Source organism: Elephas maximus, chromosome 3 (genome assembly GCF_024166365.1).
Source record: "Elephas maximus indicus isolate mEleMax1 chromosome 3, mEleMax1 primary haplotype, whole genome shotgun sequence".
NCBI lineage: Eukaryota > Metazoa > Chordata > Mammalia > Proboscidea > Elephantidae > Elephas > Elephas maximus.
The window spans coordinates 89,819,241-89,838,872 of NC_064821.1; the positions used below are offsets into that span (position 1 = coordinate 89,819,241).

Here is a 19,632-nt window from a genome sequence, read left to right on the forward strand (position 1 = left end):
ACCATATGTATATTAACTGTTTAACGAGAAACTAATTTACTTTGTAAACCTTCATCTAAAGCACAATAAAAAAAAATTCTTTTAATTTAAAAAAATAGAAAAATGAATAGGAGACCAAATGGGCAACACCTGCCCAAAAACAAAGACGAGAAGGCAGGAAGGGACAGGAAATCTGGATGAAGGGACACAGAGAACCCTGGGTGGAAAGGGAAAAAGGGAGAGAGTCCTGACACATTGTGGAGATCGCAACCAATGTCCCAAAGCAATTTGTGTGTAAATTTTTGAATGAGAAACTAATTTGCACTGTAAACTTTCACCTAAAACCCAATAAAATTGATAAAAATTGTTTAAATGGAGATTTTATTACATATATTTTACCACAATAAAAATTTTTAATGAAAAATAGCTGGGAAAACTTCAGGTGGTTGGAAGTGTTCTGTATTCTGATTATGCAGTGATTGCTCCGGTGTTTACTTCAAACGAAGTCCCTGAGTAATGCAAATGGTTGACAAGCTCAGCTACTAACTGAAATGTTAGTGGTTCAAATCCCCCTGGAGGTGACGTGGAAGAAAGGCCTACTTCTGAAAAATCAGCCATTGAAAACCCTGTGGAGCACAGTTCTACTCTGACATACATGGTGTGGTCATGAGTTGGAATTGACTCAACGGCAACTGGCTTGTTTGTTTTTATATGTCAAATGCTATCCTTTAGATGTGTGCAGTTTATTGGTTGTAAATTATACCTCAATAATATTATTCGAAAGTATACATATAAAGTCAATGTAAAAAATATTCATATGGAAGAATAGATATCTGAAAGTATTAAGAAAATTACTAAAAGAAAGTCTAGTAAAAAAGGAATGGTCTGTTTTGTAACCAAGTGTTAAAATTTGTACAATCTGCTTTTTCACAATGGGTTTGCCACCAGAACACAGGTGTTGGTGAAAACTTGAAAAGTCTAAGCCAAAATGGGAAAGGAAAAGACCCATATCAACATTGTTGTCATTGGACAGGTAAATTCAGACAAATCCACCACTACTGGTCACCTGATCTACAAATGTTGTGGGATCGACAAAAGAACCATCAAAAAATTTGAGAAGGAAATCTTCTGAGGTAGGAAAGGCCTCCTTCAAGTATGCTTGGGTCTTCGATAAACTGAAAGCAAAAAGTGAGCAAGGCATCACTATTGATATCTCCCTGTGGAATTTGAGACCAGCAAGTATTATGTGACCATCATCGATGCCCCAGGACACAGAAATTTCATCAAAAACATGCTTATAGGAACATCACAGGCTGACTGTGCTGTCCTGACTGGTGCTGCTGGTGTTGGTGAATTGGAAGCTGGTATCTCCAGGAATGGGCAGACCCATAAACATGCCCTTCTGGCTTACACGTTGGGTGTAAAACAACTAATTGTTGGTCTTAACAAAATGGATTCCACTGAGCTACCCTGCAGCCAGAAGAGAGATGAGGAAACCTTAAGGAAATCAGCACCTATATTAAGAAAATTGGCTACAGCCCTGACACAGTAGCATTTGTACCACTTTCTGGTTGGAATGGTGACAACATGCTGGAGCCAAGTGTTAACATGCCTTGGTTCAAAGCATGGAAAGTCACCTGTAAGGATGGCAATGTCAGTGGAACCACGCTGCTTGAAGCTCTGGATTACATCCTGCCACCAACACGTCCAGCTGACAAGGCCCTGCATCTGCCCCTCCCAAAATTGGTGGTATTGGCACTGTCCCTGTGGGCAGAGTATACACTGGTGTTCTCAAGCCTGGCGCGGTGGTCACCTTTGCTCTAGTCAACATCACCACTGAAGTCTGTTGAAATGCACCATGAAGCTCTTAGCAAAGCTCTGCATGGGGACAATGTAGGCTTCAATGTCGAGAACATCTCTGTCAAAGATGTTCCTTGCGGCACTGTGGATGGTGACAGCAAAAATGACCCACCAATGGAAACAGCTGGCTTCACTGCTCAGGCGATTATCCTGATTCACCCAAGTCAAATCAGTGCTGGCTATGTACCTGTGCTGGCTTGTCACACAGCTCATATTGCTTGCAAGTTTGCTGAGCTCAAAGAGAAAATTGATGACCGTTCTGGTAAGACGCTAGAAGATGGCCCCAAATTCTGGTGATGCTGCCATCGTTGACATGGTTCCTGGCACGATGTATGTTGAGAGTTTCTCTAACTATCCTCCTCTGGGTCGTTTTGCTGCTCGTAATATGAAACAGACAGTTTCTGTAGGTGTCAGCAAGGCAGTGGACAGAAAGGCTGCTGGAGCTGGCAAGGTCACCAAGCCTACTCAGAAAGCTCAGAAGGCTAAATGAATGTTACCCATAACACCTGCCACCCCAGTCTTAATCAGTGGTGGAAGAACGGTCTCAGAACTGTTCATCTCAATTGGCCATTTAAGTTTAATAGTGAAAGACTGGTTAATGACAATAACACATCATAAAACCTTCAGAAGGAAAGGAATGTTTTGTGGACAATTTGTTTCTTTTTTTGTGTGGCAGTTTTAAGTTATTAGTTTTTAAAACCAGTACTTTTTAAACAGAAACAAGAAAACTAAAAATCTGTCACAGAATTTTTAGACCCATTAAAACAAAGTTTAATAAGAAAAAAAAAAAAAGCTTAAACAACCTCTGTAGTTTCAGATAAATATAGCAGTGGGAAAAATCAGGAAATTCAAACATTGGTTCCAATGTACACGGTAACTTAATATATGATTCTACAGACAGCAGAAGGAGGCAGGAAGAGGCACAGGGTTAGGGGACTCTAAAGGTCATGGAGAAAGGAGGTGTTGATTAAAACACCTCATATTTTGAGGAACATCTTAAAATCTACAATATGCTTTTACACAAATGATCTTAATTTAATTCTCACAGCAATTCTATGATGTTGTTGTTAGCTGTCATCGAGTCAGTTTAGACTCATGGTGGCCCCATGTGTTACAGAGTAGAACTGCTCCATAGGGTGTTCTTGGCTGTAATCTTTGTGGAAGCAGCTCACCAGGCCTTTCTTCATCCAAGCTCCTGGGTGGATTTGAAATGCCAACCTTTAGCAGCCGATCACAAACAGCTTGCACCACCCAGTCTCCTTTAGTTTTATGACAGGGTTAGGATATTTATTATTATTACCATTTCAGAGATAAGCCGTAGGAGAGAAGTGACTCGCTCAAGGCCAGACAGGTACCATGTTGCAAAGGTGAGATTGAACCTTGGTCTTCTGAGCCTAAGGGTCAAAAGTCAGAGGTGTCTGGGGGCTCCTTGAGAATGCAAAAATGGGAAATTATGGAGTAGGGCTTAGTTGGGATCCCAGAACAAATCATATTGTGCACCTTCTAGGCCACCCACCCCTTCTTCCCATCAGCATTTACACGTGACTTTAAAGTTAACATCAAGTGTAGCTATAGAGGTAAAAAGAAGCAACCCCAAAAGAGCAATATGCACCTAAGATATTCATTCTTCTTCATCCTTTGGCTACTTAAAGGGTTGAGGATTGATCATATTCAATCTCAGGTCTCTGTGGTTTCCACCAGACGCCATTATAAAGAGAGGCGTGGACCTGTGATTGGGGCAAACGTTGGTTTAATGCTTTGGGCTAGTGTGACTCTATTTTAAAAAGAGGAATCTATCATTTGCATACTAAGCAGCACGGCTGAGATTTAGCTCAAGTCTGTTCAGCCCAAAGCCTTCATCCATTCCTTCCTCTTTGCCACACCACATTCTCTCAGTACACCCTCCCCACAACGCAGCCTCTGTGGCTGAGGCTCCATGAGAAAAACCAACTATCCCAAGGTTACATAGTTCATCCCCTTCTTGAATTTATTTTATTGGCTCCCCTTTTCAGAACCCTTCACTTGAGCAATGAGCCCTGGACAAGCAGCCCCAGTCGACCTTCCACCCAGGGCTCTATCCACTAGGGTCACCCCCACATCTCTCCAGGGCTTCCATCAATGTTCACTCTACTCAGGCCCCCAGCCATGGCAGATTCCCCTCTGCCCAGGAAAAGGGGGAGTTGCTGGCCTGGCGGTGATCTTCTCAGGGGCTGTATAAGCTCTGCCATCTGGTGGCTATTGTAGACATTCCAAGCAATGCAGGAAAAGGCTAAGGAACAGGAATACATACTTTTAGGGGCAAGCTTTTGGAAAGTGTTTGGCCTCAAAGCAAACCAGAATCCCCTGCACTGTTTAAACTGTAGTGGATTTGAGGGAGTATAAATGAATTTAACCCTTAGGGAAACACACAGACAGCATGTATCTTATAAGAGCCCCAGAAAGCTCATATTCTTCAATGAAGTGAGCGCACTCCTGGGAGTTTGTCCTAAGGAATGTTAATTGCTTCAGAGGTTTGATGGAAGGGGCACAGTGGCTAGGGTCACCCAACTATAGGCTATTTCAGAGTGCAAGGATCCAAGGGAAGTGGCCAGGAACCAGGCCCTCAGTCACAGTCCAGCCCAAGCTGGGATGTGAGAACTGGGGTAGAGAAAAAGAGGACCAAGGGCACAGAGGGGCTTCAGCGAAGGAGAGGCTGAGACTGTGCTTTCTAGGCAAACGGGAGCCCCATGGGTTCAAGTGATCCATCAACCAAGACTAGGCCCCAACCCAGGTTAGCCAGGTTGCAGACTAATTCCAGACTCTCCCAGTTAAAGAAGCATCTTTGGGAAGGTAAACTGGTTTTTAGACAGAAGAGTAAATACATCCAAACTGTGATGGCAAAAAGTATGAATATACCGTGTGCTGCCAAAAGAAAGAACAGTCTTAGAGGACATACAACCATCCTCCTTAGAAGCGAGGATGGTGAGACTTCAGCTGTTCTACTTTGTAGTCATCATCAGGAAAGACCAGTCTCTAGAAAAGAACATCATAGTTGTAAAGTAGAGGATCAGCAAAAATGAGGGCAACCCTCAATGAGATGATGATTTGATGAGATGGCTGAAATGTGGGACTCAGGCAGAGCAACACTCATGAAGGTGGCGCAGGAAAGGGCAACATTTTGTTTTATTATGCATAATGCGGCCATGAGTCAGAGCCAACTCAACAGCAACGAACTACAACAAACCAGTTTTTAATGCTGTCAGCTGGGCCAGATGGCAGGGGTGAGCTGACGGAGGTCGGTAGACAGAACATGAACTGTTCACGACGGTCCTGGGTCTACAGCATGCCGGGCCTCATACGATGGCTTTACACCTGACCGCCACCACAAACGAGTGTGTGACAACGAACTAGGCAAATAGGGGCTGGAAAGGAAGAACGAGACCAAGTCACAGGGAGCCTCAAGTGTGGTCATCTTGTGACTTCTCAAGAAATTGCAGGCAAATCAAAGGGGAAAATTATGACAGCTGTTGCTCATTCAAATCATTGTGACCCTATAGGACAGAGTAGAACTGCCCCATAAGGTTTCCAAGGAGCAGCTGGTGGATTCGAACCACCAACCTTTTGGTTAGCAGCCAGTTGGAATCGACTTGACAGCAACAGGTTTTGGTTTTTTTGGGTTGTTCATTCGTTGTCTACTATACACATTCTTATATGTATTAACTTGTTTAATCTTCACATCAACCCTATGATATCTCCATGCCATTCATTCAACAAATACTGGGCATCTCCCGTATTCCAGGCCTACTGGACATTTGGTCACTATGATAAAACAAGAAGGATGTGGCCTCTGCTTTGTGGAGTTCAGAGTGGTGTGACCTCTGGGGTAAGCCCACAGGCCTGTGGGATCCAGGTGAGCTGGGGGCCAGTGGTCAGAGATAATGGCTCTTATCTTATTATATTGAGAGCAGAAGGGTCAAATATACCATTGTATTTCACAACAAGAAGACAGAACTTCAGGGCCCTTGGTCAGAACAGTCTCAACAGAATGTTGGGGTCAAAACAAGGCTGCAGGTGGTTTAGAAGCTACTGGGAAGGATGAGGATGGAAACAGCAAAGGTCTACCATTCCTCTTAGATAGTCAATGGACTCCCTCTCCATCTTCCCAGATATATCTTTCCAAATAGATCGTGAGCTCTGCAACAATGGCCAACACTCTATTTTCTTCTTCAGCCACCCACTCTGTACACACATGTACACGCACACACGTGCACATGCACACACCCCACAGAAAAGCCCGTGTTGGCATAGAATTACCGAAGACCAGGGTTCAAATCCAAGTTCTGCAACTAACTGGCTATGTCACCTTAAGCATGTCACCTCCCTCTCTGAGTCTGCGTTTATTTTCTCCTCTTAAAAAATGGACCCAGTTATATCACCTGGTAGATTCACTGTGAGGTTCTGATCACAAAGTATCCTGTATGCCATATTGTAGGCCATCAGCTTCCATGTAAAAAGCACCAACCACCCCAATCTCCACTGTGTTTGGGTTTGAGGAAAGGCACTCCCCCAGCTTCGTGTTCCAGCTCACTAGCTCTTGGGCCTGGAGGATTCTCTCGTTCTACCAGCCTCTCCCCATGCCTCTCTCTCCCTTTTCCATCTCCTCCTTGGAGCTTCCTTTTCTCCCTGACCCTTTTCCCACATTTCTAGCACCTGTCCTCACTAACCCCAACCTACACCCCCAAACTCATAGCTAGAACCAGCCACCAGACCAAAACCTGTTGCCATTGAGTCAATTCTGACTCATAGCCACCCTGTAGGGCAGAGTAGAACTGCCCCATAGGGTTTCCAAGGAGCGGCTGGTGGGTTCGAACTGCCAACCTTTTTTGGTTAGCAGCCATAGCTCTTAAATGCTACCCCACAAGGGCTCCAGGACAAGCCAAGTGTCCAGTTATTCATTTACAATGTCCATGTGTATAACTCTCCCGACCTCAACAATGCAGAACTAACTGGTGTAACCAGCTCCATTATGTTGGTGCCTTGGGAGGTCCAGGAGAGCACATAAACCCAGGATGTTCTGTACCCATCAGCCACAAAGAGCCTCTAGCGTGATTCTCACTCCAACTGGTTATGTGGTCTTGGGCAGGTATCATTCCTTCCTTGGACTCAGATTCCTTGTGATATTAGTGAATTGGATTAAATGATTTTAAGGATCATGCTAGCTCTGACACACTGTAGTCTTGCATCCAATTCAGTTCATCCTGTAATAATAATAGTAGTAGCAGTAATAACAGAAACAGCAGCTAACATTGTGTACTTAGGAGTCCAGGTAGTGCAATGGTTAAGTGCTCATCTGCTAACCATAAGATTGGCAGTTCAAACCCATTGGTGGCTCCAAGGGAGAAAAGACCTAGGGATCTGCTCCCATAAAGATTACAGCCTAAGGGACCCAATGGGGGAGTTCTACTCTGTAATGTGGAATCACTATGAGTCAGAATCTATTCGATGGCATACAACAACAAACTGTGTGCTAAGAACCCTGGTGGTGCAAGAGTTAAGCAAAGGTTGGCAGTTCTACTCTGTTACACAGGGTCCCTATGAGTCAAAAACAACACCTAACAACAACTGTGTGCTAAGCACTATTCTATGTGTTTCATGTGTATTATCTCTGTTAATCCTCACAACATCTCGTATTAAATAGATATCATTTATTGCCCCAATTTATAGATGAGGAAGCTGGAGTTCTGCTAGTTGAAGTGATTTACCCAAGGTCACACAGTATTAAGTGGCAGAGCTGTGCTGCATCCAGGCAGCCTGACCCAGGCTTGGGCGCTTAGCTTCCCTGCTATATGGCCTCCCAGTGGGCACCTAACTCTAAGGCAAAATCTCTGGCTCAGCTGCTTACTGCTCAGCCGAGCTTCAGACCTAAACTGCACATCGAACTGCACCTCTAGTACATTCCCTGCGGATGTCCCACGTGCTTCTAAACCCCCAAAACCAGCTGCTGTTGAGTCAGATCTGACTCATGGGGACCTCATGTGAGTTGGAGCAGAGCTGTGTTCACTGGAGTCACCTCTGGGTGATTTGAACCTCCAACCTTTTGGTTAACAGCCAAGTGCGTCAACCATTTGCACCACCCACAAATTCCTCCTAAACTCCACATTGCCACAAACGTACCACCATCCTCCCGCACTCCTGGTGCCTCCCTGGCAGCCGCCATTCTCAGTGATGGCTTCACCCAGGCCTCCACTAGTCCATACAGTGCCTTTGTGAGAATTATAAAAAGACACCCCTTCCTCCAGGCGGATACAACCCCAAACCGGGATGCAGGGAGAGCCTGGTGGGCAGAGAGCAAGCGGGGCACCTTTGCACCTGCACGCCCAACGTGTGTCCCCGGCTCCACTATCTTCCTACTTGCTCATGAGCAATAAGGGATCATACTGGGCCCTTCCCTTCTCTCATCAAGATCTTTCCGTTCTACTTCTCCACAGGGGTGGGGAAGGGTGGGGGGTGGCCGGGGAGGGAGGCAGCTCTCCAGGGAACCAAAACCAAACCAAGCCCATTGCCATCAAGTCTATTCTGACTCATGGCCACTCCACGTGTTACAGAGTAGCACTACTCCATGGGGTTTTCTTGGCTGTAAACTTTACTGTGTCAAATCACCAGGCCTTTCTTCCAAGTGCCACTGTATGGATCTGAACTGCCAACACTTAGGTTAGTAGGCAGGTACAAACCATTTGTGCTACCCAGGGACCTTCTCCAGGAAACAGGGTCCCAGAGCTCAGGGCAGAAGCCACTGGGCTCCCAGAACACTTCTGAGAAAAGAGGAGAGGTGATATCAGATCCAGGATGCCTAAGCCCCCACAAGCCTGGCCCTCACCAATAAAAAAAACTTTTTTTTTTTTTTAAATAGTCCTGTGATATTCATGTCTTGACCACTGGGCCACAAGGAGGGGACACTGCAGACCCAGCTACTCTTGAAGCCCAAGAGAAGACCAACCAGCGGTGCTGGTACAACCTGAGGAGTGCCTGGGGCCATGCCACAGAGAGGTTTCTGGGCCCAGCAGTTGGGAAGAAGAGCCCCACCTGAAGCACAAGTTCAAAGACTATTGAATCTGCCCTTTTTACAGAGTATGTAGCCACCAGGTGGCAGCCAAGGCTACAGGCAGACAAAAGGAAAGAAGCCTTCGAAATTGAAGGCTGCAGGGAACAGTGATGCTCAAGGGGGCTCATCACTGACCCCAGAACCTTCAAACCAAGAGAGACGGAGAATACGTGTGTGTGCACCTGTGCAAGCTTGAGAAGTATGGACAGATACACAGCTGCACAGCTGACTGGCATTTAGTCCCCTTCCTTTGGGTCTCTTCACCCCTCCCTGGGATTCCCTTCCTCAGAGTCCAGCCCTGTCCTTTCCTGGTGTTGGTGATGCAGAGGGATGTGACCCGAGTCCTATGCTTGAGGAGCTCCCAGACCTGGGGCTGGGGCTGGACAGAGACAAGAAAAAAGACAACGTGATGGGGAGGGGGGCGCCGACAGAGATGGAAGTGCAGAGGCTGCGGCTGCCCAGAGGAAGTCTCTAGCCCAGGGATGAGGGGAGGGAAGCTTTCTGGAAAAAGAGATTTCTAAGCTGACCATAAAGGGATTGCCGGCAAGTCTCAGGTGCGATAATAACACATATATTATCTCTATTTCTTCTCAACAACCCTACGGGGAAGATACACACTGACAAGGGAAGGGAGGATCTGAAGGCTAGGTGGTCCCACAGCTAGTGAGATGCAGAGCTGGAATTTGCAAGAGTCTGTGTGATTCTCAAACTCTTAGCCACTGTGCCAGGGACCAGACTGAGGAGGAGTCAGAGAGCCAAGCTAAGGAGTGAGAAGGCAGAGCAAGTTCTGACTGCTCCAGCCATCTGACTCATCTGTGAGGTTGGTCCAAGAGGACAAGGCAGAGTGTGTGTAACTCAGGTCTCATCTCCAACTCCACCCCAAGCTGGGGAAGAAGAGTCCTGATCTCTTGGCTCCTTGATGCACAATAAGCAAGCAGTATTTCTGCTCATGTTACTCTGAGGATTGGTGAAGTAATTTTGAAAATCATCTTGACCACTTGATACTTTGCCCTAAAATGAGCGAGACTGTGGAAATAAGAGAGAACTCTCACTCTTTTGGAAACCAATTCCAGGCTGCAAGCTCCTCTTCAGGTCTAGCTGAAGTAAGCAGTGCGGCAATCTACCTTCAATTGTGCAGCCCTGGGTGGAGGCTTTCCATGACTGAGTTTGGGTGTAACCTATAAAGTAACCCTGTGAAATTCACACGCTTTAGTTAGGAGAGAAGAAAGAAAGGTCCAGGAAGAGCAAGAATGACCTCTAACAGTAAGACAACCTCCTGGTCCTAGAGCTTGGGCCTTGGGAAGCATGAGGACAATTCCCAGGGAGCTGGTGGAAGGGAACAGCAGGAGACAGTTGCTGCACAACACATAGAAGTGAGACTCCAGTGAGGGGAGGGCAAGGGATCTTCCCAACCACGGGGTGGCTTTTGTCGCAGAGGTGGGATTGAACCTTAGTCTTGTGAGCCTAAGGGCAGCCTGGAAGGGCGGGGAGAGGTAGGGAGGGGCAACAGGGAGAATGAGCTGGAAAAAGAGAAGGGAAGCAAGGGGAGAGAGAGAACCATGGGCACCAAGCTCTGTGGAAGGAGGAGAAAGAGGAGAGGACAGAGATGAAAAGACAGGCCAAGAGACAAACTCAAAGGAGGCTGGGAAGCAGGGAGAGAGGCTGAGAAACACCAGGACTGGTTGGGAGAGGTTCTAAATGAGGAGAGAAAAGGCAGGGAAGGAGCAGAAAGGAGTGAAGGAGAGAAAACCTGCCCGCCCAGCCCTCGGCTCCTGCAAGGTCCTTCCGCCTCTGTCTGTCACTTAAGGAGCGGGGACTCCCCTCCCCCAGGGCCGGGGAGGAGCGCTCACCTCCGCCCCCTCCCCGCCCCGCCCGGGGCCGAGAGGCTCCTCCTCCCCAGGCCCCCTGAGCACCGCCCCCTCGGGACTGGCTGCTCTTCCCCGATAGATGGTAGGGGGCCCAGCTGGTGCGTTATCAGTCTCCTCCAGGAGCGAGCGTGCGCCTCGCAGCGGCTGCCAGTCTGAGATTAGGCCCCGGGAGGGTCATTAGGCGGCCGCCCTGGCCGGGGCCCAGCCTCCTTTCCCCTCCCCGATCTGGCCGGGCTGGCAGGTGGGAACCAGCGATAAGGACTAGGGGGCTCCGGTGGTTCTGGGGCTGGCAGCTCCGTGCTCCCAACCCCCTGTCAGGGCAGGAGCGTGCGGCTGGGGTGGGGGTAGGGGGCCAAGCCGACCCCTGCAGGGACCCCCAGACTTCCTATCGTCCTGGTCTTGCCCAAATTGAGGGAGCCAGCGTGAGGAGGGGTTAAGGAGGCTCCTAGAGGCCCCGCACACACAGGATACAGGATCAGCCCCAGCAACCAGGGCAGGACGATGGCTACTAGCAAACAGGTGAGTAGGGGCAGGAGCAAGCCCCTCCTGGTAAAACCTCAGGTGTGGGTGGCTGGGTTTCACCTTGCTGCAAGAAAGAGGTGGGTGGTAGCTCTGAGGTCAGGCCAGGCCCTGTCGTGTCGGTGGGGTGGGAGGAGTCCAGGCTCCACATCCCCCACTCCCTCCCAGCAACAGGGGCCAGAGGTGGGAGGGAAGGGGGCAAGAAGAATCAAATCTAGGAAACCAAAAGGTCCACATCAGGAGGCTGGAAAGGAAGAAATGGGGGGAGTGGGGGGTGGGAGGATGCACCTTAGCAGGAACCTCTGTCTCTGCTTCAGTAAGTGAGAAGCTGGGATGGCTGGCTGCCTAGCTCTACTCTTAGTCCAAACAAGGAATAGTTCACAGACAAAGAAGAGCCTTAGCTATGCCAAGAAAAAGGAATAGGCAGAGTTTAAACTGGCAAAGGTGGGAAGAAGCCATCAGTAACAGAAAACCACGTGAGCCAAAGTTTAGAGTAGGAATCACAAGACAAACAGCCATAATTTAAGTTGAGGCTCAGAGAGGGGAGGCGACTTGCCTGAGGTCACACAGCAAGGCAGGGGGAGGCCTTGGGCAAAGATCCCGCTTTCCTTGCTCAGGGGTCTTCCCTCTGCTGCAGTCTGCACCCCAGTTCCCAGTGAGGTGAGAGGGGATAATTCTGATTTAAGGTGGATCTCCCCCAAGGGTATATGGTCAAAGCCTTGGAACATCAAAGGAATGGCCATAGTGGTGAAGCGTGGGCACTGTGACCAGTTGGGACAGATGGCAGAAAGAGATCTTTGGTATAAAGTGGACTGTCTCCTACCTTCTTGCTCTGCTCCTCCAGATCTGGGAATGCTCCTAGGTGAGTCTGTCTCACGTTGTCACCCCAAAGAGAAACAGAGGCTGTTTCTGTAAGACCGACAGTCTCAGAGAGACAACGGGCCTCCATGTCACCAGCTGGGGTATCATGACTCCCCTCTCATCTCCCTCCTGCTTCATTCTCACTAGTCCCAGTGTCCTGGCCACCACCCCAACCAAGACTGAGAGTCAGCAGTGTTGGTCAGAACTGGCTTGCACTCCAGCACTGTGGTGAGACTGACCAAATCCTCCACAGAGGAAAAGCTGAGGCTGAGAGAGGACATTGACTCTCCCAAGGTCACACAGCAAGTCAGCAGGGAGCCTGGGACTCAAATCTTGGCTCCCTGAGTCCCAGCTCAAGACTCTTCTCTTCTGGCCCAGCCAGAGGGCTGTGGGGCTGGAAGATAGAATTGGAGCAATGAGAAATGATTCTAGACTATACCACAATGCCAGGCAGCATGGAGGCATGGTGGGGGTGGGAGGGCACTTGCAGCATGAGGAACTGCCCAGAATGCCAGGCGTGCAGAGTGTGTCAGTCTTGGGAGATGGGAGGACTTGTAAGATGGGCTTTGCCTGGAGCAAGGGGTAGAGGAGCTGAGTTCCAGGCCCCATGAGGCCTCCTGGAGAGGTCCCCTAGCCTCTAATGGCCTTTTCCTGCCCTACTTATGTGAAAGAGAACCTGGGGACACTTCTTGAGATGAATCAGCTCACATCAGACCTGCCTTCTACCAGGAAACTCTCCTGACTACTCTGGACTGGACCACTGGACTGCTCTGGCCAAACAGCAGGTTTGGCCTGGCATGGCGAGGATCACTGTATTGTCAGGGATGGGTTCACCTGTCCTTGGCCTTCCTGCCTCCCCAACTATCCCATGCACATGAGATAGCAGGCACTCCTACTCGTGGGCACTTGCACGCTCAGACATGAGAAGAGACAGACGCTCCATTTCAGATTTAGGAAGCAAAGCCCAGCCTCACTGGCAGCTGGAGGGGCTGTTTCTGGGAGCCTTAGCCCCAGAAGTACAAAAGTCTTTATTTCATAGAAATAAGGGCCATTTCCACAGTTTTGGGCAGATGTGAGGCAGAATGGAAGGTGCTAGACTGACTGTTCTCTTCAGAATGCTCTTCTGAATCGAGTGGGAGTCCCCCTGGGAGATCCCAGGGCCACAGCCAAGCCCCAACCTGAACACAGTGTGAGCCCCAAGGTTGGCTGCTATAACTCAGGGAGGGTAGAGCTGGCATGGGGATTGGAGGGAGCCAGCCCCTTACTGTAGATTTCTGCACAGAGAAGGTGGTGGAGTTGAGCATCAATCACACATGCCTGGGAGCCTCAGGGCAGGGGGCCAGGAGAGCTGGGGTCACATGGGCGTGCTCTGGACCTTGCCTTCCTCCTCAGGGGTGTTCTCGTAGGCATTCTCACGCTCATTGGACCTGAAAGAGGATGACAAGGGCCTGAGGGAGTCATCATCCTTCCATCTCATCCCCTTCTCCCTACCCCAACCTGCACTTGTGAGATCAGTACTTTCTAGAATAAAGGTTTGACTCCCAGAAGGGAATTCCCCTAACCACATCTAGTCTTATGACCTGAGGCTAGAGGCCTCTCAGCACCACCTCCCTAAACCCCCATCTCCGTCCAAGACCCCTCTCCTACTGACCTTCCTCCCCTCATTGAGTCCCCTCCCCACTTACAGTCCTGTCCCCCACTCATCCCTTCACTGAACCCCCTTCCCCCACTGAGCCTCTTTTTGACCCCTGTACCCACTCCCCTGTTGAGTCCAGTCTACTGAGTGAGCCTCTCCCCCACCAAGTCCTAAGCCCTTACTGAGCCCTGTCCCCAAACTGATATTTCCTCCTCCTTGGAGTTCTATAGTCCTCACAAAGCCCAATCACCTCCCTCACTGAACCCTCCCTCTTTACTGGCCCCCCACCACCATGAGCCCCCACCCTCCCCAGCCCTCTTCTCAGAAGCACCTGGTATGAGGACCCCCTTGGGCCCCTGGTGCACGAGTGGTAAGCCCTGTGCCAGCACCTCACCTGAAGCTGGCCGCCATCGAGGAGTACCTTCCATCTGTCCCTGCCAGGATCCCATCCACCTTGTTTCCAAGAATCATGACCGTGTTCATGGGCTCCCTGGGGACAGGGCACATCAGTAGGACTCCTGGGACTTCACCTTTCAACCATACCCCACCCTCAGGCCCTGTTCCAGGAACTGGCTCTCACAAACCCAAGGGGCAGAAGCTACCCCTTCATAGAACCAGCTTTCTCCAGCAGGACCCCTGTCAGCAGCCTGATTCGGGACCCACTCCCATGGAACCTCACACCTTTCCCACTGCCTTATGGGGGTGGTGGCATCTCAGATTTGGGCCTAAGATTTGCAGAAGCCTTATCCTAAGTCCATAGCCTCTCTCCAACCTCCTCCCAGCCTCCCTCTGCTATTTCCATCTTGGCCTCAGCTCAGCTCCCAGAGCAGACTCAGTGTCTGCCCCAAATTTCTGCAGGGCTTTCCTCGGGCAATAGGAGCCAACAGACTAGCGGCCACTGAAGGCAGAGCTCGGCCCAGTGGAAAAAGGTAGCATTTTCCAACCAAAAGGTCCTCACCTCATACTTGAATTTAAGCCCACTGCAGTGTGGCCTCTGCCCCCACCACCCCTTAAACTGCCCTTGTGAAGGTCACCGGTGATCCTTATGTTTCTTGGCCAACCTGTGGGCACCTCAGACTTTATATGTTCCAAATTAAACTCAGAAGTTGCCCCCAGATCTGCTCCCCCTCTTGAGTTCTGTGTCTCAATGAGTGGTTCCCCAGTCAGACACCTGGATGTCACCCCTGCCCTCACTCCCCTCCTGCCCTCTGTGGTCTGCATACACCAACTCCCGGGGTGTCCTAAACAGCTCTTAGACCTGTCTCCCTCTCTCCCGCCACTCTCCACCTCTACAGTCGTCTCTCTTCTGGCCCCATGCACAGCCTCCTCCCTGGTCCCCCGGCCTGCAAACTGGCCCTTCCTATTTAGCCACCGCATGACACCCAGAGTGGCTCTGCTAAATCCTGAATCTCATCCTGAAACAGCTTAAAAACCTCAATGGATTCCTGTTGCACTAAGAATACAGTCTAAAGTTTGAGTAATTGGTATACAAGGCCCTGCTTGACCTGGACTCTGCCTTATCGCTAGCCTCATCTTCGGCCTTTCCCATCCCTCTCCCCACCCCACCCCCAGCCACACTGAGCTGCTTAGGGTTTTCTAAGCTAGCCATGCAGGCTGCTGTGAGGGCTAGAAAGATTCCCCTCTGGATAGGTGCAACTTGCCCCAGCACACCTGGCTGGATTTCAGCCCCACCCCTACCCTCTATCCTTGCACATCTGCACTCAGCATCCCTGGAGCCGAGCCCCTAACTCAGCACCCCAGGTGTACTCTTCCCCGGGACTGCAACACTCTCTCCACCTGGCTCTGTCCCAGGACTGGCTCCTCCTCACCCTTCAGGACAGCTTTCTCTGACCACCTGACCAGGCCAGGCCCCCCACTGTACTCTGTACTTGTTCTTCAGCAGCAATAACTGTGCTCATGATTGCACGTTCATGTCCCTCTTCCCTTCCAGGCTAAGAGCCTGTGAGGCAGGGGTGTGTCTGTCCCATCACCCCACTGTACCCCCAGCATGCAACACAGTAGCTGACTCTCCAGAAGGGTGGGACTTCCCTTTCCAGAGGTTACCACCACTATACAGATAGAAGTGGGAAGAGAAGACATTACCCCAAAGCTTGCAGTGAATGGGCACCATAGAGCCCACTCTGGCCCAGGTCAGGAAGCCAGCAAGTCTGAGCTCTTGTCTCAACTATCGCCAACTCACTCTGTGACCTTGGACCTCATTGTCCCTTCCACACAGTGAGAGGACTGGACTCAGGGATTTCTGAGGCCCTGCCCACTTCGACTAGAGCTGGTCTTGAGGCCAGTCCTGCCTGCTCAGGGCTAGCCAGCCCCCAGGGCCCTCAGGGAGCACTCACGGCTCTTCCTGGCACCAAAAGTGGTTGACAGCAAAAGCAATTGCAACCAGGACCAGGAACACAGCCACAGCGATGAGGCCCTGCATCCAGGGCTCTAGGTTTCCCAGACCTGGAGAGGGGAGAGGGTGAGCTGCAGCAGGCAGGCCACAGGGGGCACTGCAAGTGCAGAGCAGGGAGAGAGAGCGGCCTCACACCCCAAGGGCCGAGGAGGCCATCAGCAGGCTGCCAGGACCAGAGGAGACATTCTGGAGTGACAGGGTGAGAATGAATGCCCATCTGACCCCCACTGAGCTTAAGAAAGGACAGGGATTTGGAGGAAGGAGGTTCAGAGGAAAGACAGGCCTTCAAAGAAGGGTTGAGAGGCTCCAGGAAGAAACAGGCCTCAGGGTACTGTCTGAAATCCAGGCCAACTCAGAGCCTCTTTCCCGACCACACTGGCCAGGTCACATGCAGGGCCCCCCTGGGAGCGCCCAGGCCCCATGGACCAAAGGGCAGTCCTAGGCCTGCCAGCCCAGAGTGGCTCCCCTCCTCCTCCTGGCTCCCAGCAGGCTGAGGGGCCCTCCAGAGCTGACACACTGAGCTGGCATCTGGGAGATCCTGTTCTATAACAAGAGGTCCCTTCAGTGCTGGGGAGATTGTGGGAGTGTGAGGCAGGTGGGGCTCCTCAGCTGGGGTGCCAGCGTGCCCAGAGAGAGGTGGGGCAGGATGTTTTTGGAAAGGGAATACAGGATGGGGGCAAGCTCTCCTCTGGGTCTTGGGGGTAGGAAGGAAGTTTCAAAAGCTGAGCCCCTTTTTGCTCCCCCAGCTGGGTGCCCAGAGGACCAGGGCAGAAACCAGGCCAAGACCTTGTCTTGCCCTTTCTCTGCTTTTTTGATCCTTGAGCCCTTGATACCACCCAAAATCCTCAGTGTTTCCCAGAAGTCTCCTCCCTTAGCCCACTGACAACCCAAAAGGGCTCTTCTCTCTCCCCAGGCATCACTGTGCTTCTTGAGCCTGAGGCAGCTCAAGAGAAAAGACCTGCAGCAGGTAGAGGCCCCAGGAGAGGACAGAGGCCAACAGGAAGCTCTTTAGGGGTCCTGCCTCCAGGCCAAACCACCTTCATCCCTAGCGGCATTCCATACTTTGAAGGGCCCAGGATGAGGACCAAAAACCTCACTCTGCCTCACTCCTGCTCAAAAGTCCTTCCTTAAGTCTACCCTAAAGCTCTCCTGCTGCAGTGAAGGTCCTGCCCCTTCTCTGAGCTTCTCTGAGTTTCACAGGTACTGGAAAGAGGAAGGAGTTGGGAAGCTCTGCCCTGTGGCTAGGTCACACCTCACTTATCTTCAGGCATAACATAGCTTACTGTGTGTGGTTACCCTGGGTTCCATACTTGCCAAAAAAGCAGCATTTTGGATTGATTGTTTTCTGTAAGGAAACAATGGTTCAGACCCATCCTTCCTCAGGTCAGTGGTTGCTCAAGGGTTGGGAGTTAGGGATTACCTCTCCCTGCTTCCTCCAGACCCTGCAGCGACTACCTCCAGACACACCAGGGACCGCAGTCCCCTGCTCCTCCTTCCAGGTGGCCTCTGGGTAAGCACATGGAGCAAGGGGCAGAGCCTGAGGCAAGAGAAAGGTGGCCTGGGTCCTGTCCCATGTTGTTCTGCTGTGTGACGGGCACAAATCACTCAACCCCTCTGGTCTTCAATTCCCCAGATGGCTTCCAAGACTGGAAGCAGACATTCATGAGAGCTCAGGGCACCTAAGCAAAAGACAGGGTGCTCTGGAAGCACCTTTACAACCCTCCCTGGACCCAAGTCTCGCCTGCAGTCCCCAGACTTTGGCTGCAGATGACAGCACAGGATGGGTACCAGACTTTAGCGTGTGGTGCTCACCATGTACAGAGCCCTTCCATGGCCTTGACTGGGCAGCAGCCCTGGGAGGTGGGCAGGGTGGGGTTTATTGTCCTCATTTTATGGGTGAGAAAACTGAGTCTCAGAGAGGGGCAGTGATTTGCTGAAGGCCACACAGCAAGATAGAGTAGAACTGAACAAAGAGCTAAGGTAGATAGCAGGGGCCACACTGGGGCACTGGCCCTCAAGCCCAGGAAGCTAAAATAACAAAGACTTAGATCAAAGCCACAGGAAACCCCTGAGAGCACTGCCTCCTCCCCTGGGGCAAGCCATGACCTTGAAGGGCTGCGTGAACTCTGTTTGGGACCTCACTCCCACCCTCTTTGTAGCCCCTGACTCCTGTCCTCAGGACCCAGCCATCTCTAGGGCAATTCCTGCTCTTGGGGCTTGGATCCCAGCTCCTGTTCCTCCCCCAAATCCTAAACCCGACATTTTCCCTGCTGCCCCTGTTTCTCACACATGGAAAAGAAATTTCAGACAGAAACCTGGCTCCACCATTGAAGATTTTCTACCCACTATCTCAGTCCCTGCTCCTCCTCCCCCTACCCCAAACTACAGGTGTCACCCCCAAAAGACTACCCCTACGGACTCCTGAGATACCAGTGCCCAGCCCAGCCCTCTCCTCACCACAGCACCAGTGCTGGCCCTGTCCTGTGCTACCTTGTTGACAGCTGGCAGGTGGCACCACCATGAGCAGACCCAGAGTGAGCAGGCTGTGAGCTGACATGGCTGCAGGCAGCTCCTGGGGCCTTCCGTCCAGCCGCCTTGTCTGGGCAGCAGCTGTAGCTGTAGGTGGCTGTCTGTCTTCAGTGTCTGCTTGGGCTCAGCGAGGGCTTGGTCTGTCCCTGGAGGAGAGGAGCTAGTAAGGAAGAGAGCGAAGGAGGGAGGAGGAGGGAGAGAAACCGCCCTCCCTCCCATGGTAATAACCTGCTGGGGCCTGGCCTTCCCTGGCCGGTGCCCAGCCCACTAGAGCTGGCATTCGAGGTCATCTTTCAGAGTCTGGCTAAGGAGGTGGGTCCACAGACCAGGAAGATGTGGATAGAGTCCTGGCCTCACCTCCAAGCCCCAGCCCTTCCCAGTGTTTCTGTCTGAGCTCCCCATTCCTGGAAGTTGGGCTGGGGTCTGGAAAAGAAGTGACACTTTGTACCTCCTGTTTAGAATGAGCCCAGTGGGCGCGGCCTATTGGAAGACTGACAATGGGATGAAAAAAATGTGTTCTCTGGCTCAGGGAGCATGGGGAAAACCCCAGAAGCCTGAGGAAGGCTCAAAGCTGCCCACTTCCCTGGCACCTGACCTAATTCCTGTCGCTGCTTAGCCAAGCCAGGCCCTGGGGTCCCACCTGGGACACAATTCCTGTCTTATGTGCCCTCCTGGCCAAACCCAGTACTTCCAAAAATACACCTCCCATGGTGATCATCACCGAGGGCCTGAAGATCCCAGCCCCAGCCTTCCCAAAGATGGACCAAGACTCTACCCACTTCAAATCTTCCTCTTGACCCCAGATGTGGTCCCTGAAAGCACCACGTGCTTCCCTCTATAAAGTCCCCCAGGAAGGCCTCCCTCAGACAAGATCAGGGCTTGGTCA

The 19,632-nt window shown here is 51.0% G+C and overlaps 1 protein-coding gene and 1 pseudogene across 4 annotated transcripts; one reads left to right on the forward strand and one right to left on the reverse strand.

Moving 5' to 3' along the window:
• The first annotated feature begins 967 nt into the window (after positions 1-967).
• LOC126071729 (elongation factor 1-alpha 1-like) lies at positions 968-2,387 on the forward strand (annotated as a pseudogene).
• A 2,579-nt stretch (positions 2,388-4,966) lies between these two features.
• PDZK1IP1 (PDZK1 interacting protein 1) lies at positions 4,967-19,061 on the reverse strand. 4 transcript variants are annotated; one of them, XM_049879214.1, is made up of 5 exons: positions 18,675-18,937; positions 16,159-16,267; positions 14,199-14,294; positions 13,486-13,595; positions 4,967-5,240 (listed from the first exon to the last, which is right to left on the reverse strand). In XM_049879214.1, exons 1-4 carry the CDS (start codon positions 18,772-18,774, stop codon positions 13,523-13,525), a joined length of 378 nt encoding a protein of 125 aa, XP_049735171.1. In that variant the 5' UTR covers positions 18,775-18,937; the 3' UTR covers positions 4,967-5,240; positions 13,486-13,522. The 4 variants fall into 4 exon arrangements, with proteins under 4 accessions (XP_049735171.1, XP_049735170.1, XP_049735169.1 ...); XM_049879213.1 differs by lacking the exon at positions 4,967-5,240 and adding an exon at positions 18,975-19,061 and having other exon boundaries at positions 13,033-13,595; positions 18,675-18,892; XM_049879212.1 differs by lacking the exon at positions 4,967-5,240 and having other exon boundaries at positions 13,033-13,595; positions 18,675-18,936.
• Positions 19,062-19,632: the final 571 nt, after the last annotated feature.